General features: G+C 41.0%; 1 protein-coding gene across 2 annotated transcripts in view; it reads left to right on the top strand.

Moving 5' to 3' along the window:
- klhl32 (kelch-like family member 32) overlaps positions 1-26,101 on the top strand; it is a 38,829-nt gene extending 12,728 nt beyond the window's left edge. For both annotated transcript variants that reach the window (XM_063878440.1, XM_063878441.1), the window contains 7 exons: positions 8,036-8,134; positions 11,763-11,978; positions 17,512-18,238; positions 18,492-18,550; positions 21,331-21,523; positions 24,120-24,214; positions 24,618-26,101. In XM_063878440.1, coding sequence (XP_063734510.1) covers positions 8,036-8,134; positions 11,763-11,978; positions 17,512-18,238; positions 18,492-18,550; positions 21,331-21,523; positions 24,120-24,214; positions 24,618-24,779 — 1,551 coding nt within the window. In that variant the 3' untranslated portion in view covers positions 24,780-26,101. The remainder of the gene's footprint in view (positions 1-8,035; positions 8,135-11,762; positions 11,979-17,511; positions 18,239-18,491; positions 18,551-21,330; positions 21,524-24,119; positions 24,215-24,617) is intronic.
- Positions 26,102-26,155: the final 54 nt, after the last annotated feature.

The following is a 26,155-nucleotide window of genomic DNA, read 5'->3' as shown; positions in this document are numbered from 1 at the left end:
CTACTCCGACATTGACGTCTAATTGTCCGCCATTCCGACATAGTGCGTTGGGTCTGCATAGCTCCACTTAAGTGGAAGCATTCGGAGCGGTAGTTGACACTGTCAGATATGCAGGGCCCCCTTCCTCCCTCATGGATGCTTCTGATAGCCCTCCCGAATCCACCGCCACTGCTCCTCCAAGTCTCTCCATCATCATCCCATCAGCTCCGATCTACAGCTCCGCAGAATTGGGAGCAGCCTCGATGGCTTGCATAGCTTTAACTTTCTTTGACCCTGCGACCCTTGCAGATCGGATGCAGGGCGATCGGACAACAACGAAATTGAGTGCCAACCAGTCAGTGCATCCATAACAACAATAGGCTATATTATATTATACAAAATAAACTGAATATGTTAAAAAAGTACATGTTCAAAAGACACACAAACAAAAATGAAAGAAAGACGATGCCCCGACGCGCCTGGGTAGACTGTCGGAATGGCGGTACTAAACTGTCGGAATGGCGTTACTAAAATTGTGTCGTAATAGGGGGATGTCAGAAAAGAGGGTGCAACCCATCCAGCTCCCTATACATCCATGGTCTGATCATGCATGAGCCACAACATCATGAGCAGGCACAGAAGTGGCATGGCGACGATTAGCTAACAAAACACAGCGAATAGCATGCTACGCAAATTTGCGTGTTTTAAACAGTTAGACTAAAAACTATGCATTATGTAGAATGGCAAATGGTATTATTATCTCTTCCCGGGGTAAGCCTGGCAGAGACCCTGCGTTTGGTTGTTTGTCTGCATATGTGTTGGTGTCTGTCTGTCCACAGCTAATCTTGCATACTACTTATTTATGGCTGTATGCTACCCTCAAGGTAGTGATAGTTCACAGTTTTAAAAATAAATGATTTATTGTATGTTTCACACCAGTTCTGTAGATTGATTCCATACCTGATATGTAATGATACAATAAGCAAAAAATGACAAAAATGAATAAATCCCTGTTTTTGTTATCTTTGCCACCATCTTGACTTTAACCTGTGGGGACAATTGAGTGAGAGTCCACTCATCTTTGTTTGTGAGGGATCGTGGAGACACATCACTAAAATATATTTCATTTAGCTGATGCTTTTATCCAGAGTAACTCACTTACAAAAAGTGCAATCAATGAACCATGATGAGACAGAACAGCAAGAACCCTGCAGGTACATTAGCTTCAAATAAGCCATACCATTTTATGTGCTGGTGCATTAGTTTCAAATGAAGTAAACCTCTTAAGTACAACAACATATATACTTGTTTTGCAATGAATGGAAGATGTGCAGACTTTCTGCAGACCTGGAGGGGATTTCTGATCTCTAAGGGGAGCTTGTGTCACTGTTTTGGAGCCAAGAGAGCAAACAGGCGGGTTCTTGTTGATCGTAACCTGGATCCAACTCGCAGTGAGGGAGTAGGGAGCCGATTGGCTGATGCAAAGGGAAGTGCACGTAATGGAGGCTAGTGTCAGAGCACGGTAGTACAGTACCAGTGTCTTGAAGTGGATAATGGTAGCCAGTGAAGGGAACAGAGGAGCAGAGGACTGTGTTTTTGAAGTTGAAGGCTTGTCAGGTTGTTGCATTCTGGATAAACCTCAACGATCGGATGGCACTTGCGGGTAGACCAGTCAGAAGGGAGCTGCAGTTGTTGGACATGAGAATACAAGAGTTCTGACCAGAACCTGGGTTGCCTTCTGTGTGAGACACACCTGAAAGGGACATCATATCTGTTAGTAGAATTTTAATGTTAATGATTTAAGGGGAGCTTATTTCAACAATTGGATATATTCTGAATCAGAATTATAATTCCTTGATTAGTCCCATAGTAAGACATGTACAGTGTTACAGCAAAAGCGGCATAGCAGGTAAAAAAAAGGCATGCAATAATAAAGAGTAAGCTAACTTATTAATAACAGACATTAGTAATAGAATGAAACAAATAAGTACACACTTGTTGGGTAGTTTAATCTAAAAAAATGCAATGCAAGAACAACTGATTTGTATCTTAAGCTCTGTCTTTAATATAACTATGGATCTTACCAAAAAATGTAAATACTCATGTAGTTTGAGTATTTCAATTAGTTACACATTAAGCAATAACTATCCCTCGTTGCCAAATATGTCACCAACATGAATCAAAGCAGGGCACTGGCAGATTAGCCCTTTAATCTCAGCAGCAGCTTCTCCAGCAGCATGCACACAGTGTTATCTATGAGTGTGTGGTGTTTAATCAGAACTCCTCTGTGGTTCGAACATTATTCTTGGATCCAAACATTCTACATAAGAAGCATATAAGAAGGCAGAAGTAAGGAGCACAGTATCACATTTCCAGACTACAGAAGCAAGTAGGTCATATGAACGAGGTCACTCTCCTCACCTTCTCTCCCATTAGCAGAATAAGTGTGTGATTATTTCTAATAACCGCCCTTGACCTTTTTAGTGCCAGCGATGCTCAGTCCATCAAGCAGCGTAGCGGCTTATGCAGAACACCAGGAGGCGGGCTGTGTAATTACTCCTAATTTTATTTCCACAGTGGAAATGAGCAAAGAGTCGGTTCAGCAGAGTAAGTAGGTCAACAGCAGGCTTGCAAGCCGTGCTGCTTTGGTTGGCTCAGCCCTTTTCTGCCCAGAGGAGATGATAGCTGATGAGCGGAGGGCAATATGCTTATCCCCACACCGTAAATAATGATCCACTAAAAACCCTTCAGTCACATGGTATGGTAGTGAGTTGCCACAGGATGCTCTCAGAGTGGACAGTGAGTAACTTCAATGACATTCTCACTGCAAGCCCACACCAAAGCGGATATCTCCAGAACATCAACAATTGGAACGTCCTGCAGTGCCACCACAGGTTTATTACCCACCAATCTTGTAAGCAATTGGTCTGACAATGATAACCACTGCAGTCAAGGGACAGTAATTAGGGTTTTTTCGCTGAAGCCAGTGCATATCCGGGCCAAGACTTCCTTTCCCGCTCAATGCTCTTTGTTTACAGTCCAATTAGCAACTTGAAACTCGAGAATTGAATTGGAGAGGAGAGACATTTTACAAGCTAATTTGGCTAATACAAAGCTAAATCACTGTCAGACAACAGCCCATGGGTTTCAGTAATTGCATTAAGGCCAGTGCATTCCAACTATTTTTCCCTCTACACACTGTTTACATGCACAATCAGAACCTGGTCAAAACTACTCAGGCTTCAAACTGACTACAAACGGGTCCTTTACATTTGGGGAACATGATTTGGTTAGTTGATTATGGTTACGGAATAACCTTGATTAAGTTTCCATAGGTAGTCAGTCAAAGAAACGAGTATAAGAAATCTAGGGCTACTATCTGGACACAATCCTACGTACGGAAACCAGATTGCCTCTGATAGCAAAATTGTTTCCGTTTGCCTAGCGATTTTCCATTCAAACAAAAACAAATTGCAAAGATTTATTATCCAATTTTCCCAGATAACACAGAAAACCACGAGTGACAATACATTGACAACCGCACTGCATTTACTGTCAAGATCTGTTCTATAGTGGTTAACTATTAAATCCAGCACAACACTACATCACTCAACATTTTTCAGACCATACATCTGAAGTAAAATATAGCAAACATGGATCAGATCCTTTATAGAAGACATCTAAATTCTAACTTCTTCAATTTTATCTTCTCCTCAAGGTTAAGGTTAAAGCCTTCAAATAAAAAGAGCAATAAATGTCAGTTGCTTCCCACACTGCCACAGTGGACCCGCCCTGGTGTCTTAAAAGTGACTTATGCTGTGTGAGCTTGAAGTGCTCTTAACTGTAGTGTAGTGGAGAGAAGAGAAAGATGCGAAGAGCTTTTACTTACAGTTAGTATTCTGGGTGGCCTTCATCGCTGCTGCCTGCTAGGATGATTAAATTAAAGGAACAAAGAATCTTTGGCTTATATTCATCTAATTAAAGCAGTGGTGATGTTTAAAATAGGGCTACAGAGTTGCAACTTCCTCTTAAGTTAGGATGAATTTGAATGTTGATCAAAGATTGAGTTATTTCTATTCTTATAGACTCAGTACATCCTCCTAACGGAAAGCAATATTAGAGCTTTCTATCTTAATATGGAAGCCCATACATTGTCCGGGATGCTTAACTTAACCACAGCCCAAGCCTGACAGGATACTGTGATGCAGCTAATTACTGAGGGATAGAAAAGTATTGTTTTTAATCTGAGTGGCTTTAGTTAAAGGAAAAATATCAAACAATTGAGTCATGTTTTCCTACGACCTATGAACATGAATGCTGAAGTGGCCGAATAAAATGTTTATTTATCCGCAGCAAAGCAAGTAATTCAGCAAGAAAGGGTGACTAAAAGGTTTTTCTCATTCATATTATTGGTGAGAAATGCACAGGAATCTGTACTACTATGCTTCTTTATTAAAGGTCTCCTATTTTGCTCTTTTATGGCATATATTATAGGTCTCAAATATATTAAAAAAAACATGTCTCTGACGTGCTTTGCTCAAAATACCAAACTGCTCGTGAATTGTAGCATGTCCGCTATCCCTCTGTTTCAGCCCTGTTCCTGAAGTGCTGATTCTGTGACTGTCGCTTTCTCAGCTAAACGCTGGCGTGATTAAATGCCATATTATGTTCAAAACCACATCAAGCATTATTTCTGAAACACTTCTCAGTGTTTACCACTAGAACAGTCCCTCCAGCAGACATCCTGCACAGAGACACAGAGGTGCTGCGGAGGGGATTCAGCTCGCGACTGTATATTGAGGACGGTAAGTTGAGACGTGTCACGTGGGCGGGACGTTGCCTGGAGTTCAATGTAAAGCCAGCCCACATTTCCGATATGACGTCATATCGGCAGCAACTCTGGATCAGCTCGTTTGTACCCCAGTTTTTAGAGATGTGGGTAAGGAGGAGAAGAGAGAGGGTTGTTTTTTCTGACACTTTGTTAATCTCCTTACACACCGGGGACACATATTTATGTATAAAAGACAGCAAAAACATTTATCCATGATTTGTCTTTCATCTGATAAATATCACTTTGACCAGTTGGTACCAAGTATGTCTTTTCACTTTTATGTTGTACGTTTGATTAAACCTAAGGACAATTATTTATGTTTTCATCTCTCTCAAGAACCAGACGTGAAGGCCACTGCTTGCTCTAGCTTGCTGCGCTTTGCTAGCTATGCTAAAGTTGGCTGATAGTTTTGTAACGTAGGCGTCTCAGATGTTTATCAGGAGTTGAAATACTGAACAACTCAACATTAAAGGTTATGTGATAATAACTCGAGCATTCGTCTGTTTACGTTGCCTCCATAACGATCATTGAAAAATCATGAATTATAAGGAAGCCTTAGCACTTATAAAGACTTCTAAATGCTGCATGACAATATTAACTGCATCAACAGTAGTGCATGGCGAGTTACACACATCATAAACCTAGCTTTTTCCCACATTCGCTACTGATCGAGTCACGTCTCTGTGACTATGTAGAGCAGTGCTAATGGATTATCAAATCTGCCCTTAGTTACAACCTTTATTCGGAGTAGCGGGCACACTATTTATGTTCATTTTCATTGGGCTACTATTCCAATAATAATACAATATCAAACTCCCCATGGTTCTGTGTGGTGTGCTGAAAATACACACAAAAAATGGCAGTATACCTTCCATAAAGTACATACTGTAATACTTGGCTCTGCTCCCGAGACACCAGCACTGTGAGTTGGCTGTATAACAGAGCTTCATGTTGCATATGGGCGGGTAATATGGAGGAAACAGAAGGAGGCTTTCAGCCGATAATTTCAGCTGCTGTTCATTCAGCTCTACAGGAAGCATTTTGGCACAATCAGTGAACAATAACAATTGCCAGAATATGTTGCTTTGCTGAGAGGATGATAATGGTGAAGCGAGCACATTGGAAGGGCATTTCTTGTTATGCTGTGAAATCTGTCACACTTATTTTTCATCCACCATTCGTTTAGCCTGGTGAGTTTACCTCAGGTCACACAGCACATGGATAGTACTTGCTGCTTTAATGTGTCAGCATTTTCCCAACACCTTACATCCCTTTTTTGGGAAATACTGTTAATAATTAACTTTAAAATGTAGCGCCATTTTGTTTTTAGCTTATGCCCTAAAAGCTGTTTTCAAACTGTATTAAAGGGGCCCTATTATGCTCATTTCCAGGTTTCATAATTGTATTTTGTGCCTCTACTGTGACATGTCTCCATGCTTTAATGTTCAAAAAGCTCTTTATTTTTCTCATACTGCCTGTGCTGCAGCACCTCTTTTCACCCTCTGTCTGATACCAGAGCCCAGTCTGCTTTGATTGGTTATCAGAGCAGACTGGGCTCTCAATCTCTGTTGTGATTGATCAACTGTTTGGAGATGTATCCTTAGCATATCACGTACAATGTTTTTGAGCGCTAGCCAATAGATGCACAAGTGTTATATATTGATGTCATTATGTCACAGAAGTAAAAAACAACACAGCATGACAAACAAGTCCAATGGAGGGAACTTGAAACTTTTGCAGGCCATTTGTATGCACAAAAACCTGTACAACAAACTAGAGGAAAGGGAAAACCCATAAAAGCACAATAGGCAGTTACAGTGCTGTGTTACACAGAAGCACTGTAACGGCTCAATGACCCATACAAAATACGAATAAGTTGGCACAAATAGAGCAATAGAACAATTCATTGTTTTGTCATTGAAATATAAGAATTTGTCAAAAAATGTCAATTATAGTTTCCCAAAACACCTAAAACCGTACTTAAAAATGCTCATCTGGCTAACATAGGACAAGGTGAAGCATCAACTTCCTATTTTAAGAAGCTGGAACCGTGATAATGTTTATTGATTTTTACTTAAAATGAATGATTATCTTTCAAAAACAGCTCACAATCATTTCAGCTCAAACCACAGTCACATTAAAAAGTGACAGAATGAAGCCAAACCATGGCCTGCTGATACTTAATACTGCATACAGTGAATAAATACACCAGAATGAAAGCCTATAGCATGTTAGCTGCTATTTCAATCTGTGAATCGGTGACTTAAGCAAGTAAAATGTTTCCCATGTGCCCCATTAGAATGAACCAATTAAAATGCTAACCTTGCTGCACGATGAAACGTCAGGGGATCAATAAAGTGATTACATCCAATAGATGCTGGGACTTTTCATTAAAACACACAACATCAACTTGTGGCACTAGAGGAATAGTCATACGATCACTAAAATCCGAGGACTTTATCCTCTGGGGAACATGGATATGTGTGCCGAATGTCACAACAATACACACAATAGATTTTGAGATATTTTAGTAGACCAGAGTGGTAAAACAACCCACTGACATCTCAATAGACGCTATAAATTATTGAGAGGAAAACAACAACTCTCAGCTGTCATACCAGAAAGGTGTGAGAAACACTGGCGTGTCGAAGGTTAAGTTAAATAAATAAATAAAGCAGACTGCAAGGATGCATTAAAGGTTGATATCACCTGAAGCACCTATAAACTTAAAGAAAATATGCTCCATGATGTACCATTTCAGTTCATTTTTAATTCCTCAGGATCAGAATAAGAAATTCTACACACACCTAAAAGCACACTTTAGACATTTGTGTGCTGACCTGTGTGATGGTTGTTGTGTTTCCTTCAAATCAACACTTGTATTACATAGGTTTTCATTTCGATAATATGAATGTATTGTTTTAAATCATTTTACTTTAATAACACTGAATAGGTAGGAGAGATGCATGTTGGGTAAGAGCATCACATGCATCTTTGTTGTCTATTATGTGTTTTATATCCACTACTGATGCCACTTTGAAAGTTCCGTTTTTTTAAGTTTGGAAACTGGTCCTCTTTTTAAATTATTAGGGCATGCACAATTAATCAAGACAATATCATCGTCTTGTGACCTTTCCCAAGAAAAACTTTTAGGAAAAGCCTCATGAAGATATTGGTGAATCAGACTGCTAAAACCTAATAACCTTGTTTTTCTCCTCTGTTTAGATCCTGCTGGAGCCGGCAGTGATCCAGGACGTCCTGTCTGCGGGCAGCCACCTTCAGCTGCTGGAGCTGCTCAGCCTCTGCTCACACTACCTCATCCAGGTACACACGCTCACACACACAGATGCCAAAGTCCTCTGGTGACATATTAAAAGGAAAGGTTCTGTCAGGTTAAATTTTGTCCTGCAATATCATGGAGATTTGAGAAGTGGGCTCATTTCAGGAACAGTTTGAGTGAAAATGGGCCATTTAACTTTAAGTGGAAAAGCTTTTATATAATGACCTATTCTTAAATGCACTAGTAACCAATCAGTATTTCTCTTAATTAAAACAATGGAGCAGCATTGGCCAGTATTTTTTAGGTAATGGTGTTAAGAGCGGAGTCTTTGTAATGGAAAATGATTTATGGCAATTTAACAAAGGCTTCAAAGTGGGAAGAAATGTTGTTACTAAAATGCTCCACAATACTACCATCATCTTCTCCCCAGTAATGGAGTACAGACTGATGAAAAGGGACCTCTGTCCGGCTGTTCCAACATTGTTCATCCTTTTACAATACAATGTGTTTTTTTAATTCAAATTTCAATTCAAACATGTAATACCTGAAGAAATATAAAATAAGGTGTACACAGGCCATAGACTCTTTATTTTATTTGGAATAAACTTAAAATGAATAAATAAATTCTGATAGTAGCTAAGGCAACGCCAACGAAGAAAAAATATAAATATTATGGTGTAAAGTTTAGTGGAAGTGCATGTGTTTGGGAAGTAGCAAGCCTACGACTGGATAAATGGGACTTGGATCATACAGCACACGTTTTATGGAGTTGTCATATTTGATTTAACTTATTGATGCTGTTAAATGCGATTAACATTCATTTATCAATTATTTTTTTAGTTTACAGATGAGCATTTTTTGTGTGACTTATTGCTTAGCATGGTAATTTCTTGGCTGTTCGCAGTCACTTGTTAAATGCTTGTTTGGATCGGTTCAATTGAGGCAATAGGTGCTAATAGTGGATGTTCTGATCTTTAGACAGAGCCAGAAGGACCATTTTTTCTTCTTGTCTTCATGCTAAGCTAAGTTAACTGTCTGCGGGCTCTAGCTTCTTAGGTAAGAGAGAGTTGTATTGAATTTCTAATCAAAATCCCTGCAAGAAAGCAAACAAGTATATCTCCCATAAGTCCCACTATTCCTTTAAGATAACCTCACTGCAAGGTTTGATGATTAAAATACATCTAAAAAGCTGCAATGATTATTAAAATTCAACAATCTCTTGCAATCTGTTACTAAGTATTCACTGTGGAGTTTCCAGGTCAGAGTCAGTTTGAGAGTGTAGCTGTTGAGTCAGTACAGACCCAGTGTGCTGCTCAAGGACACTTTAGTGAGGTGGCTGTGTGTCAGTGAACGTGCCTGAGTCCAGATATCTTTAAGAACTAGGCCACCCTGTTGCATGTGCTTTATCACAGACAGATCTTTTGGAACAGAGTCAGCCCACTGTCCTCTGGGTACGCAGCCAAAAACTGCTGCAGATAAATCAGGTTTAGGTTGTTGCAGAGCAGTACCACTCTGAGGTATTCCATACAGGGTTAGGCTTTTTATTACATTCAATGCAATTTTAGAATCACTTTATTCCATGCCGTACATACTACTTACTTTAAATTACTTCTACTATCTTCAAGGACTTTATACTTTAATTAAAATCCAAGTCTATATTCCCATCACAGTATTAGACTTAGCTCAAATGCGCCATCTGGTGGTGGCAAAAGCAATTGGTGGTATTGACCAGGTAACACCTCAAACTCCTAAATAATGTCAATGTTTTTCAGTTTCTTCATCCCTTTACCTGAGAACATTGTTTGCAGAACACATAACAGACTGACTTTATCAGGTGTGTATTAAAGTGCATAGTGAACATGCCAGACCCATAACATTGAATTTCCAATACAAACTGAGCAATTGATTGAAAAGTGTAATGTAACAGTCAGTCAGGACTGTAAACCTCCGATATGATGCATACTGTTCTGCAGTATTCAGTTAATTGATTATTGAGTAACTGATGGATACACTTACTGTGTATAGCTGCACTGTAAGTCCTTTATCTGAAATGAATCACAAATGACACATTTTGACTGGTATGTATGTGTGGTTAAGGAAGCCCATAAGGGACTTTTTAAAGAAATGATGCATTTTCTGTTCTGAGTAAAAATGAAATTGCAGTTGCATTTACAGACAATGGCTCCTCAATGTGACCACTTAAAATAACATTGTACTGGCAATCACACCCATATTCTGTAGTCGTGCCCAAAACTGAGGGAATATTGGAAGGTGTTTGATGCTCACAAGGACGTTTTTCAGTTGAGATACCCAGGGAGCCTTTCTCCTTGGTGTCCCCAGGAAGGGGTTGCTGACAGAGGGAAAGCACATTTGCTACAAATTCCTTTGGTGGGAGCCATCAAGTGCATCACGCTTAGATGGTTAAAACCTGAACCTCCAACATGTAACGATTGGATCCTGAAGGTTTTGGAGTTATGGAGAAAAGCTCATATGCCTTACGGCTTCAGAAACATTTTTAAAGAGATGGATGCCTGTAATGCCCCTGCTACTACAATAATGTAGTGTGTAGAATACACTTCATACAATATGATCAAAGCCAAGTGCTCTAAACTATCGTACATTGTTATCTTGATTAATTTATTCATTGTTTATTATTTTCTCCCCTTGATTGTTATTATTTTTGATTATGCATATTTTCTTGTTGTTTTTTTCTAATTTATTTTTACTTTCTTTGTCTGCTGTATTTAATGTTTTGATGTCTGTATTGGTTTTGCACAATGACCAGCATGTGTTCGCTGGGCGTACTAGAAATGTGTCATTTTCGGTGCAACAACACTGTAACAAAAAATGTGTGTAAATGTGGCAATTGTTTTTGTATGTTTGTTGTTATGATGTGCAAATAAAAAATAAGTAAAAAATAATACAAATAATAAAATAAAAGAAAAAGTGTTTGACATTTAAAGTGTTTAAAATACAAGTTTCAGTTAAAGTTAATAAAAAATGCATTTTTGCACTATTATTCAAATCTAAAATGTGGAACATTTTTGAAAGTTCCCAGTGGAATACTTGCTGATGTTATTTGTTTATTGACCTTCTAATATATAATGAAGACCTTTTGTGTCATTTGTTTAAAATCATGGTTCAGAGATTTTTCTAAATATAATCCACCCATTTACACAATAAAAAAGCAACATTTGAATTGTTCTGAATATCAGGGCAACATATCTCCTTTAAATACCCGTAGTGATTTATCCATGAAGGTATTGAGTCATTACACATTGAGCACTAGCTGTGCTGGAGGACAGCCAGAAGATGGCAGTCTTATTCCACCAGAGATGGCTCATTTTCTTTTATTTACCTCCTTTCCTCTCTTTATGTCTGTATGTCTCTACATGTGGTAACTGTATTGTTATAATTTAAATCTAAAATAAAATCAACCCATAGTTAATGTATTAATACTGTACATATGGGGCTCACTTATGTATCAGGTGTGTTACTCATCGTTGGATGAATGTGACACACTATTTTATAATGATAGCTTGCATAACAAAAAAAAAGCTACTACTTACATAAGTTTAGAGATGATGTCATGTTTTGCTGTTTGCAAGCACCCAGAGATCCTTAATGGTTAACACATGCATTCAACTGTCTGTTTATGTATTCCCTCTGCAGGAGCTGAGCAGTGTGAACTACCTGGAGCTCTACCGCGTGGCCGACCTGTTCCACCTCCCCGCCCTGGAGGAGGCCGTGGTGGGCTTCCTGGTGGAGCATCTGTCTGAGCTGAGCCACAGCCGGCAGGACGAGGCCCTGCAGCTGCCCTACCGCCTCCTCAGGGAGGTGCTGAAGAGCGACCGGCTCACCTCTCTGAGTGAGGAGGAGATCTGGAAGGTACTGGAAGTGTGTGTCTGAGTGAGTGTGGGTGGATTTTGGTATTCCCTGCGAGTAGAAGCAGTAGTTTAAAGATGCTCAATAATAAAGTTAGAGACAATGTCAGTGAACAGGGGGATTACTTTTTCTACTTTCTTTTTCTTTCTCCTTGTACATATAATCAGTGCGAACTACCGACTCATTTGTTAATGCTTATATTTTAAGAAGATAAGATAAGAATTACTTTATTAATCCCAAACTAGGATTTTTTTGTGTTGCAGCAGCATAATACAATACAAGGCATAGAAAATAATTAGAAATAAACAATGCTAAAGTGTAGATATCTCAAAGAAGAAATAGAAATAAAAATAAACTGGGTTTAGAGAAAATATATATATACAGTTGACTATGAAGATAAATAATCTATAAATTGTCAGAAAAGTAAACATTCCTTTCCATTTCCATCGCTTAAACATAGCATATTGTCATTGTGTATGCACTTTAAGTTGTAACGTAAACTCTTGGTTATGCACTGTAGACACTTAAAGGTCTCCTATTATGCTATATTTGAACAATATATTGTAGGGCAATATCTATACAAAAGATGTCTGTGAAGAGTTTTGCTCAAAATACCAAACAGATCCCCCATTGCAGCATGACTCATACCCCTCTATTTCAGCCCTGTTCCTGAAGTGCTGATTCTGTGACTGTCGCTTTAAGTTAGAGCTGATCTGAAGCTGGCCACGCCCCTTTGGAGCGTCATGCAGCTCTCTGTCTGAAGAGAGAAGTTTCTAACGGAGAAACTCAGCTAAACGCTGCCGTGATTAAACCCCATATTATGTTCCAAACCACATCCAGCATTATTTCTGAAACACTTCTCAGTGTTTACCAGTAGAACAGAGACATTATATGTATTATATACACAACAACTCTAAGTTCCTCCTGCAGACATCCTGCTGAATACACAGACACAGAGGTGCTGCGGAGGGGATTCAGCTCGCGACTGTATATTGTGGACGATAGGTTGGGAGGTGTCACGTGGGCGGGACGTTGCCAGGAGTTCAATGTAAAGCCAGCCCACATTTCCGATATGACATCATATCAAAAGCAAATCTGGATCAGCTCGTTTGTACCCCCCCTTTCAGAGATGTGGGTAAGGAGGAAAAGAGAGAGAGCTGTATTTTCGGACACTTTGTGAATCTCTTTACACACCGGGGACACATATATATGTATAAAAGACATCAAAAAGTGCATTTTTCATAATAGGGGACCCTTAATTAAAAGATTCTTGATCGTAAAAATAAAGTGAGAGACAGTCTGCTTAGCTTTAACAAATAGCATCGTGGCGCTTAACTACTCTGCATATAACACAAGCACACACACACACGTAACACACATAGAAATGCATGACACATCATCTGCATGCAGTCTAATAAACAACAAATGAAACAGTGCCAGCTGCATCTCACACTGTTTGTTTATATTAATGAGCGATAGGAAGGACTGTTTTTGAACAGTGTGCACGTGTGATGGATGCTGATGGTGAGCGTGCACGTGTGCGAGGATTGTGGCGTGTGGCGGGGTGGAGACTTACTGTTTTGACTGTTCATTTGCACCAATCAGCCTCCACCCTTCCGCCCTCCACCTCCCCCCCTCCGATCTCCCTCTCTCTGTCTTTCTCCCCTCTCTCTCTACTCTGATTAGGCCCACCGCGGCTCCATCAGGGCCCCAATCCCCCAGCTGTCACTCGGCCGCCCGTCTGATTGAAAACAATCAGGCCTCTGATGGCACAATTACCCTGACCCTTTAGCCAGCCACCGCCGCCATAATCAGCCTCTGATTAGGCTGCTTTGGGCCTCCTTCACTTCGCCCAGAAGGTTAATTTAGGCATCAGACGGAAGCGAATGGCAAGCGGGGGCCGTCGTCCGAAAGGGTGGTGGTGGGGGGGTATGCACGCCAGTGCCGTACCAATATATCTTGGCAGTCAATCATCGTCATTCAGAGTTTTCTTAGAGTCTCTCACGCTCTGGAAATCACATTTTCCCCGGCTTTGTTTTTTTTTCTTTCTTACCATCCTTTGCTCTGCTTTTCCATAGCTCCCCCCCTCCTTACCTCTCTCCCTCACTATCTCTCCCTGTCTTTTGTGGTCTAACTCTCTCTTTCCCACACACACACACACACACACACACACACACACACACACACACACACACACACACACACACACACACACACACACACACACACACACAACTCACAATTTCTCTTTGAGGGGAAGCAGGGAGAAGGAGTTGATTTATTCCGTGCCCCGAGGAAGTTGCGTGATGCAGCGTGACCTTCACAGTCAGCTGCCGTAGTGCACACGCACGCACGCACACACACACACACACACACACACACACACACACACACACACACACACACACACACACACACACACACACACACACACACACACACACATACACACACATACACACACTGACTCAGAAACACACACACGTACTGTCACTTCAGAGCAATGAGGAGGAGAGAGGTGGGGTGAGCGATAGAGAAAAGGAGGTAGAAACAGGAGTGGCACAGATACCTTAAAGAGACAACCCTGATTTACACATTTTAGAGTGGATAAAAACATGGCACAAAAGCACAAATTAGGTAATAAGTCATGCATTGAATGCTGTGTTTGGATTCATGGTGTGATACTTTGGATTTTGTCTGATTTGTCCGTGTTCTGAAGACACCAGAGTCCCCTCTCTACTCCCCCTAAAACACTCAAGTGCTCCATGTCTGCACAGATTACCTCAAAAAGCACTTTGTTTTCCCGATAATAATATCAGTGATCTCCAGTCATCTCGCCCACATTCACACCTCGTTCCAACTAAATAACCTTCCACCGCTCTCAAGTTCAATTAAACTCTCTGCACTCCAGCTCGCCTGCATTAAACAAAGGAAGGAGCCTGTGGATATTTACCGGCTGTATATTGAATGCAGCTGATTAATAAATACTTGTGTGTGGAAGCAGTGCGGGCGTGCCTCAGTCTTGCAACAATAGCCTATAGGGGTGTGGAGAAACAATTCTGATAAGCAGACCTACGCTCATTTCTTTCCTATTATTTCTGCTGTTTTTCACTCATTCCTCTAATCTCTCGTTCTTAACATACTGACTTCATGACGTCTCTTTCTTCCTTTCACTTTCCTCTTGCTTTTTTTTTTGCCTTTACCAATCACTCTGTCCTTAAACTGTCTTCTCTCTTTGCATCCACACTCTTAAAGGACTGTATACAACGATTTTGGGTGGGAAAGAGACAGAACCTTGTTTTATTTTAAAATTAAAAGTGAGTTGTTAATATATTTGTTTTTTGCAGTCCACATTAGAACAATATGTTTTGATCCTATTTTATTGTATGGATAATAACTAACTGAGGCAAAATAGAAATGATTCAAGCCAATTATGAAGCCCAATATGAAACATTTTGATGTATTCATTTTATTAAAATGTTTCTGGTTGCAATTTCCAAATATTTGAACAAACTAGAAAACATTTAAATAAACAAAACAGCTACTTCGCACAACGTGTAATGTATATTTTATATTGTGTATTCTTTATATACTCTGTTGATTAATCAAAATATATAGATTTATTTTGATTATTTATTTTTATAAAGCGTTTATTTATTCTATTTGTATTTCATTCTATTTATAAATGTTTTTAATTTGTGCATCATAAAACTGTTGCTGAGAAAAAACTATTTCCCAATTTAGCATGAACAGAGTATATATCAATACAGTGGGGCAAAAAAGTATTTAGTCAGACACCAATTGTGCAAGTTCTCCCATTTAAAAAGATGAGAGAGGCCTGTAATTTTTATCATAGGTACACTTCAACTATGAGAGACAGAATGGGGGAAACAATCCAGGAAATCACATTGTCTGATTTTTAATGAATTAATTGGTAAATTCCTCGGTAAAATAAGTATTTGGTCACCTACAAACAAGCAAGATTTCTGGCTCTCACAGACCTGTAACTTCTTCTTTAAGAGGCTCCTCTGTCCTCCACTCGTTACCTGTATTAATGGCACCTTTTTGAACTCGTTATCAGTATAAAAGACACCTGTCCACAACCTCAAACAGTCATACTCCAAACTCCACTATGGCCAAGACCAAAGAGCTGTCAAAGGAGACCAGAGACTAAATTGTAGACCTGCACCAGGCTGGGAAAACTGAATCTGCAATAGGTAAGCAGCTTGGTGTGAAGAAATCAACTGTGGGAGCAATTATTAGAAACTGGAAGACATACAAGACCACTGCTAATCTCCCTCGATCTGGGGCTCCACGCAAGATCTCACCCCGTGGGGTCAAAATGATCACAAGAACGGTGAGCAAAAATCCCAGAACCACACGGGGGGACCTAGTGAATGACCTGCAGAGAGCTGGGACCAAAGTAACAGAGGCTACCATCAGTAACACACTACGCCGCCAGGGACTTCAATCCTGCAGTTCCAGACGTGTCCCCCTGCTTAAGCCAGTACATGTCCAGGCCCGTCTGAAGTTTGCTAGAGGGCATTTGGATGATCCAGAAGAGGATTGGGAGAATGTCATATGGTCAGATGAAACCAAAATAGAACTTTTGGGTAAAAACTCAACTCGTCGTGTTTGGAGGAGAAAGAATGCAGAGTTGCATCCAAAGAACACCATACCTACTGTGAAGCATGGGGGTGGAAACATCATGCTTTGGGGCTGTTTTTCTGCAAAGGGACCAGGACGACTGATCCGTGTAAAGGAAAGAATGAATGGGGCCATGTATCGTGAGATTTTGAGTGAAAACCTCCTTCCATCAGCAAGGGCACTGAAGATGAAGCGTGGCTGGGTCTTTCAGCATGACAATGATCCCAAACACACCGCCAGGGCAACGAAGGAGTGGCTTAGTAAGAAGCATTTCAAGGTCCTGGAGTGGCCTAGCCAGTCTCCAGATCTCAACCCCATAGAAAATCTTTGGAGGGAGTTGAAAGTCCGTGTTGCCCAGCGACAGCCCCAAAACATCACTGCTTTAGAGGAGATCTGCATGGAGGAATGGGCCAAAATACCAGCAACAGTGTGTGAAAACCTTGTGAAGACTTACAGAAAACGTTTGACCTCTGTCATTGCCAACAAAGGGTATATAACAAAGTATTGAGATGAACTTTTGTTATTGACCAAATACTTATTTTACCGAGGAATTTACCAATTAATTCATTAAAAATCCTACAATGTGATTTCCTGGATTTGTTTTCTCATTCTGTCTCTCATAGTTGAGGTATACCTATGATAAAAATTACAGACCTCTCTCATCTTTTTAAATGGGAGAACTTGCACAATTGGTGGCTGACTAAATACTTTTTTGCCCCACTGTATATGTGTCTAACATTCTTGTCACTCAACTATTTAATAAAAACAAATCTTCTAACACAGCTTTTAGCGTTATTGTCTCTTAAAGGGTGAAGCATAGGTAAAACTGAATCTAAATGTAATATAATGTATAGCTAATGCAGTTCTTCTCTACTCCATCTGTCTTTAGCTGGTGGTTCTGTGGCTGGAACACGACTGTCGCTACCAGTACACCGAGGACCTGCTCCAGCACGTCCGCTACGGCCTGATGGAGGTCCCCACGCTGCACCACCTGGCCCGGAGCCACTCCCTGGTCCAGTCTAGCCCTACTGCTGCCTCCCTGGTGGAGGAGGCCTTGGACTACCACCACGCAACATTCGCCCAGCCCCTCCGCCAGTCAGCCCGAACAAGGCCTCGCTTCCAGTCCCTCACCCTCTACATAGCCGGGGGCAGGAAGCGGGAGGTGAGCAGGGTCAGGGAGCTGCGCTACTTCAACCCAGCCGCCCAGGAGCACGTACGGGTCTCAGGTGGCTCGAACTGGAGCGAGCTGGCGCCCATGCCTACGGGGCGCAGCCACCACTGTGTGGCCGTGATGGGGAACTTCCTGTTTGTTGTGGGTGGGGAGGTGGAGCACTCCACCGGGAGGACGTGTGCCGTAAGGACCGCTTGTCGATACGACCCCAGGGGAAACTGTTGGACTGAGATTGCTCCCATGAAGGCCTGCAGAGAACACTTTGTCCTGGGGGTGCTGGGGCAGTTCATGTACGCAGTGGGGGGGAGGAACGAGCTGAGGCAGGTGCTGCCCTCTGTTGAGCGGTACTGTCCCAAGAGGAACAAATGGATGTTTGTGCAACCCTTCGACCGCTCTTTGTCCTGCCACGCCGGCTGTGTGGCTGACAACCTGCTCTGGGTCTCAGGTATTCAGCACCAAGGAAGACGGATTCACCTTTATTCAAAACATTAATATACACACACACACACACACACACACACACACACACACACACACACACACACACACACACACACACACACACACACACACACACACACACACACACACACACACACACACACTCTTGTATTCTAGATTTAAACACTCCTTTGTGCAGATTTGTTCCAACATATTTTGTTTTTAGTTAAAGCCAAAGATATTCCTTTGTGTTACAGGTGGGGTGACAAACACAGCTCAGTACCAGAATCGACTGATGGTGTATGACCCAGAACAGGTAAGGGAAGTGATTGCAAGTCCCTCTTTTTGAAAGATTGTTTGGGAATTTATGCTCTATTTCATTAGGAAAGACGGGGAACAAAGAGGGAGCCCAGGGTTCTTCCCCTTAATCATACACATCCACACAGGGCTTAACAGAGTGAAACAGTGCTAAAAGAGCGATATATGAATGTTGTATGCGAGGTTGCAGGAAACATGACTTTTAACTAGAACAGTTCAAGTAGGGGAGTGCAGATCTCTCTCCTCCCAAAACAAAAAAGAATGGAATCTGACTCCATTGTCCCCTACACGGTCCTTTACAGTCAAGATGATGGCAAATATAACAAGAATGGGGATATAATCAACACATTTGAGCATTAGAATTAAGTTAAAATAAAACCAAACTTGTAAAGAAATTGTTCCTAAATGAAACTGCTCACATCAAGGTCTGTGGAATATCTTGAGTAACCGTTAGGATTTCTGGGCCACTTTAAGAAACCACAGTATAAACTAGTTCCATTATATTGGAGAGAAGGCAGACATCTCTGACAAAAAAATAAAGAAACACACGTAAAGGGAATACATGTTTTACATTTTTACTGTCCCTTTAATACTTTACCTTGAGCTATTATTTTTTTGTAGTTCACTTTTTCAGTTGACTTTGTAAATAAATCTGTTCATATTCATTTCTGTCCTTCCTGAAATAACCTTTGATCAACTGCTCTCATTTTTTTCTTCACCACAAGGTTGTTGTTAGTCTTTCCTTATCTGAATAAGTGTTTAATGATAGAGGGTGTCATGGTGTAAAGCCTTTTGAGACAAACTTGGTACTTAGGCTATAAGAACAGAAGTTGGTTTTCCTTCAAAGTTTACATTTGGCCTGCATTAATGTTTGTCACAGTAATATGATTGTTCGGAGATGATGCAGTGCATACTTTTGCAAGAAACACTTCATCAGTGAAACAATAATGACCTTTTTTCAACATAATGATCATTGCAGACAGTATTTGCTGTGATGGATTACACAACCGGCAGGTGTCAGGAGTCTGCTAATTGATTTTCACACCATATGGAAATTAATTGAAACCAACAGCATAGTGGTAATTAATAAAACTACGTACAAGAGTTGGGATTCTTTAGCTTGACATCCAGAGAAAAGTGTTTTTTAGTAAATTGTTCATGGGGCAAAAACATTTAGCTTTGCTTCATGTTCATTTTCAAGTTTCAAATGTATATTTTGTTCCTCTACTGTGTCATGTCTCCATGCTTTAATGTTCAAAAAGCTCTTTGTTTTTCTCATACTGCCTGTGCTGCAGCACCTGTTTTGAGTCTTTGTCAGAAACCAGAGCCAAGTCTGCTCTGATTGGTTAGCTGGTCGTCTGTGTTGTGATTGGTCAATAGCTTAGAGAAGTCCTGCCCCTTAGCCTATCATTTTCAATGTGTTGGTGCTGTGAAATAGATGTATATGTAATACTGGGTGTACTCAAGGCTGGCCTAAATCTTCGGTCAGAAAGATTGCAGCAATCCAGGGGGTGTCTTTAACCAAACTTTATTGTTCCACATGAGTTGGAGTAGTACAGTTGTGTTGTTCTTTTCAGTGTGGGTGGTTCCGGATTCATATACAAACGATCGTAGAACGCACTGTGACCCGTTCACTCGACACCAGTCAGTATATGTCCCGGAGCGCGATGCGCGTGACGAGTTACGTCATAGTCTGAGGGGTGCGTTCAATTACTGTCTCTGTCAGCCCGGGGGGCGTCCCAAAGCAGGGAAGTTTGCACAGGTGCGCTAGCCAATTGAAGCGTGAGTGTGACATAGTGATGTCAATATGTTACAGAAGTAAACAATGGAGTCCAATCAAGGGATTTTGGGCAGGGGGGGAGTGTGTGAGAGAGAAACTCCCTCTGGAGAGAAATTTAGGATTTTAGTCTTTGCAGACCATTTACATGCACCAAAACCTATAAAACACCATATAGAAAAGAGAAAGCCCCAAAAACATAATAGGGCCTCTTTAATGCAACTACGCTTTTAATTACATACCCGAGAATTAATTTACTTTATTATAATTTCTGTGTTTGCATCTTCACATCAAACTGTGTTGGAATGCCGTTACCTACAGCCTGTGTTTGTGTATGTTTACGAGCCGGCTGTCAAAGAGGGCTGGGTCTCGGTGAGCCTGTATATACTGTGGAGGTATGCAGGGCGTATACAGCATGTGTAAGGTGCACATCCATATGGGCCTCTGTTTGTACACGCTGGCTCGGGAAGCTAGGGAACGAAGAAGCAAGTGAAAGGGAGAAGGGAGTCTCATTTGTATTCACCATGAATCTACATTCACCTGCCAGAGCAACAGCAACCCCCCACCCACTCTACCCTCAACAGATGGCCACCCGTCAGCTCCCAGCAGACACACACACACACTCTCATTCTCTGCCTCAATCAAACACACACACACTGACACAAAATAAGCTTCGAACACACTTAGTGGAATGAGCGGGGATCCTGGGTGTAAAATGGAGTGGCTGAAACATATGATTAGAAATAGGGAGGGAAGTCATTAGTACAAGCCACAGCTCCAGTGTCATGTTATTTATCTAGCACTGAGCATACATCAATTACCCATGCATGGATATGCTTAAATATTAATCTTCTTATTCATCCTCTTTCCCATCCCTACCTCCCTGTTTCTCCCTCCCTCCTTTTGTGCTACACCTAACCTGCTTCTCATCTTCATCGTTTTCTTCCTTCTTTCTTTCCCCTCCATCTGTTTTCCCTTTAATCCCTTCCCCATCTCTACAGGACCAGTGGTTGGCCCGCAGTCCCATGTTGCAGAGGCGGGTTTACCACGTGATGGCGGCGGTGAGAAGGCAGCTCTACGTGCTCGGGGGGAACGACCTCGACTACAACAACGACCGCATCCTGGTGCGCCACATCGACTCCTACAACATGGACCTGGACCAGTGGACACGCTGCTCCTTCAGCCTCCTCACAGGTGGAGAGAACACACGTGACCATACACACAATTCCAATTGATACTGGGGATGGTTAATAATTGAAAGTACCCAATTTAATAATCGTTAGTCGCCAAGCGTGTTCTTTTTTTACAATGATGCTTGAAGTAAGACTCATGTAATGGAATAGATTGACATATGCGTGTTTATTTTTTTGCAAAAGAGTTACAGGAGAAGATTGATACCACTTTCATGCTTAATATGCAGATGTTTTCAGGAGGCTTAGCACCAACCTGGGCTGTGTCTCTTATTATGCAAAATGCACTTTTTGATGTCTTTTATACATAAACACGTGTCCCCGGTGTGTAAGTAGACTCACAAAGTGTTAGAAAATACAACCCTCTCTTTTCCTCTTACCCACATCTCTAAAAACGGGGGTACAAACGAGCTGATCCAGATTTGCTGCCGATATGACGTAAAATCGGAAATGTGGGCTGGCTTTACATTGAACTCCTAGCAACGTCCCGCCCACGTGACACGTCCCAACTTATCGTCCTCAATATACAGTCGCGAGCTGATCCCCTCCGCAGCACCTCTGTGTGTCTGTGTATTCAGCAGGATGTCTGCAGGAGGGACTTAGAGTTGTTGTGTATATAATACATATAATGTCTCTGTTCTAGTGGTAAACACTGAGAAGTGTTTCAGAAATAATGCTGGATGTTTGTTTGGAACATAATATGGGGTTTAATCACGGCAGCGTTTAGCTGAGTTTCTCCGTTAGAAACTTCTCTCTTCAGACAGAGAGCTGCATGACGCTCCAAAGGGGCGTGGCCAGCTTCAGCTCAGCTCTAACTTAAAGCGACAGTCACAGAATCAGCACTTCAGGAACAGGGCTGAAATAGAGGGGGATGAGGCATGCTGCAATGGGTGATCCGTTTGGTGTTTTGAGCAAAACTCTTCGCAGACATCTTTTGTATAGATATTGCCCTACAATATATTGTTCAAATAAAGCATAATAGGAGACCTTTAACTTGAGAAGCAGCAGAGTGGAGGTCGAAATAATTAAGACCCTGAACTCCCAAGATAACTCACAGGAATTGACAAATATAAATGCATGTGCTACTGATAAAACGATGAGGGCGCTACTGTAGGTTAAAAAAGAAGAAGGAAAAAAGAGATGGAGGGGAGGTCATAATGTTCAGAGAAAAAAGCTGAATTTCCAAGAAGAAAAAAGGAAATGTTTTATAGTTTTTGGGACACTGTTTCAGATTATGAGTCAGAGTTTTGATACATTTTCTGTGATAAATGAATAACAAAATAATGTCAAGTAACCACACGGCTTCACTTTGCAATGTTGGAACAATGTTGTTTTGAATTGGGCCTGTTCAGAAGAAAACCATACACTGATTTGAGTTGGGGGGGTTGTTTATGTCACTATGCCACTGTCAATCAAATCTGAGAAAACCACTCACAGTCCTGATGAAGTAGACAAGTTCACCTGTGAGTGTGAAAATCGTAATATCTTTCCATTTTGATTGCAGCTCATCAACTCATGAAAGCATATTGTTTCAGAGAAGGTTTAAGGGGGCTAAAAAAATGTGAATTTATTTCAAAGACAGTTCATATTTTTCAAATTCCAATACATTATACTGTACATCATTTACATTGCGCAGTGTGATGCTTAGAAACCTACAGAAGGGTTGAATAGACTTTCATCCTCTTCTCATTAGATAACACATAACGCCCCGCTGGTTGTGAGTAGGCGGTAGGATGATACACACTGAAAACACATACATCCTTAGGTTGGACCCTTGGGCATACTGCATCTATAGCCCCGGGCTGGTGGAGGAGGGCTGGAGTACCACCTCCACTACACACACAATATACGGTGCATTTACTGTTGGATGTAAACATATTCTCTCATTTAATGTCTCTGGTTTAAAGTTCAGGGGTTTGATGATTAGAGATTGGAAGCTAGAGTGAGAGATGAGCTTGCGGGCAGCGGAGTTTTGGACACATTGAAGTTTATTGAGTATGTAGGCAGCTGAACCATACGGGATGATTTTGCAGTAATCCAGTCGGGATGTTATGAAGGCATAGATGAGATTTTCAGCAGTGGTGGATGAAAGGGAAAGTCTGATACGGGCCATGTTTTTGAGGTGGAAGAAGGCTGTTTTTGTGACCCGCTTGATGTGAGGGAAGTGAGACTGGGGTCGAAGATGGTACCAAGGTTACCGAAGTGAATTGAGGGGTTGACAATGGAGCTGGCAATGTTTAGAGCGAAGTCCTGGTTGGAGTGGGTTAGTGAGTTTGCGCCAATATTATAATTTTATAGGTAGTTTAGTTTCAGAAAGTTTTCTTGCATCCGGGTTTTAATGTCAGTCAGGCAGAGAGTTGGGAGTGTGTGTTGGCAGAAATAGTTTTGGAAGAGAGGTAGAGCATCATCCTCCCTTTCTCCTCCCATATGACTTTCCTCTTTTGTTTTGTCCTCATATCTGTCAAAGTTTAGGACAATGTCACAGGGAGAGCGAACAGGAGCTCTGTACACTCCTGTCCTTGTCCAATATTTATCTCTCTGCTTCCCGGGGGGGGGATGTCCTCTCCCTGTTCCAGTGAAGCATTGTGTCGTCTCCCCAGGTCAAAACGAGTCTGGAGTAGCCGTCCACGATGACAGGATCTATGTGGTGGGAGGATACTCCATTTGGACCAACGAGCCTCTGGCATGCATTCAGGTGAGAGATACGTATGTTTCTCAGTCTAAGCATACTTATTAACTATCAGACCCTTCTTTTTGTGTGTAATGCTGTACAATAAAAGATCATTGCTGTATATGTGTTCCTGGTGTCATTTTCCTGCCAAGATCTATATTTCACCTATTTCCACAGGTGAATTGTCTTTAGTTTTAATAAAAATAGGAACTTGTGTTTTAGAAATACTGGTTTTCAAACTTTTCAGTCACCAACGATGTGACTGTAAAGTTGTAGATGGCTTATATTTAATGGTGACAGGCTATTTGTCTTATGTTCTTTTCTTGCTCATTAGTGTCCCATGATGACATCACAATTTTTATGATAATAGGTGACAGATAGTCTATGAAGAAAAGGATTTATTACTTAACAAGTTTCCTCTTTCCAGGTGCTGGATCTGAGCTCAGAGGGGAAGGAGGAGGTTTTCTACGGGCCAACACTGCCATTCGCCTCCAATGGAATAGCGACTTCTTTCCTCCCTGCTCCTTACTTCACCTGCCCAAACCTACAGACTCTACAAGTTCCCCATCACAGGATAGGTGCTGTTTAATCCTCTGATGAACAAACGTCAAAGAACACAAACACTTTAACCAACCAGAGAATGAAGGAGCCTCAACTCAACTCTGGACCGTCAGTATTTGCAGACCTACCGGATCTTTGCTATCTTTCCGGATCCTGCCCTTTCTGTTACATGAGGGAAGACCCAACTGTAATAACTTTACGTCAAGCCGTGTTATTCTGCAAGCTTCGAGGAAACTCACTAACAAGCGACTGTCACAGTAATATAGCATATCTGTTGTTTTTTCCCCAAAGACTGAGGCACCATTCATGGTAAAAAATACTCCTGAGGGATTATAATTCCCTGAGAAAACAGGAAACAAATGCCATTACCAAATAGAGACTTGTGGGACATTACTAAATTGATCAAGGGTCCAGTTGGAGTCAAAGACACTAGCCTGTATATGACCTGTTATAGGGCTGTAGGAGCTTTTCTAGCTAAAATATCTGTACCATTTCAACAAACCTCTATAATCACTTTGGTGGCCTAAAAACAATACAAAAGACAAAGCCTGTTATCGCATTGACTCGCATGTATTCTGAAATTAAAGATACGATCGGCAAGTGTTCAGAGCTTGAAGCTGAAGCCAACATAACAGCATAAATAACCATTTATAAACAGAAATCAGGTAATGATTACTTGATTTGAAGTTACGGCAGCCCTGAAAGGCAAAAAAAAAAAAAAATCTCACGGAAATGTTTTGCTCTCCCGGGTTCAAGACTTAAGAACAACCCCTTAAGTTAAAATAAAGAAATAAATGGATCTACATGTTTCACAAAATTGACTTATTTTGGATTCAAAACTGTAATTTTTGCTGAAAGGTGACATCATTTATCCCCTGTACTACAAACACACAAACACCTGCCAAACATGTTTTCTAGCCTGTTTATCAAATAAAAAATTAAGCAACAAAAAGGAAAGATCTGCAGGCAAAACCTTCAAATCCCTCCCTTTAAAATAATGAACAAAAAAACCTCATTATAATTGAAAATGAATAACCACAATGTCTCTCATTTGCCTCTCAGGGCTTCCGCTCACTTCTGTATGCGTGTATGTTATTCAAAAAGAGAGTGTGTTTGCTCAGGACCTAAGACTGTTTATTATCAAATGAATGTGCGCCATCACTAAGAGAATATCTATGGAATATACTCCAAAAAAGTGTGTGTATGATATTATACTATCCCTCCATTGTGCAAAAATCTACTTTGACCAAAAGAAAGACAATGTCTCTGCACTTCACTCTTCTGTCCAAAACAACATGTCTCAAAGAAAATATGGCACATTTTCAAAATAAAAGAAGCTATGTAAATTTATCTGGAATGTTTTAATAGCTATGATGGGAAGAGTGAAAAGTGAATTACTGTGCA

Source organism: Eleginops maclovinus, chromosome 3 (genome assembly GCF_036324505.1).
Source record: "Eleginops maclovinus isolate JMC-PN-2008 ecotype Puerto Natales chromosome 3, JC_Emac_rtc_rv5, whole genome shotgun sequence".
NCBI lineage: Eukaryota > Metazoa > Chordata > Actinopteri > Perciformes > Eleginopidae > Eleginops > Eleginops maclovinus.
This window is presented reverse-complemented; position numbering and strand designations above follow the sequence as displayed.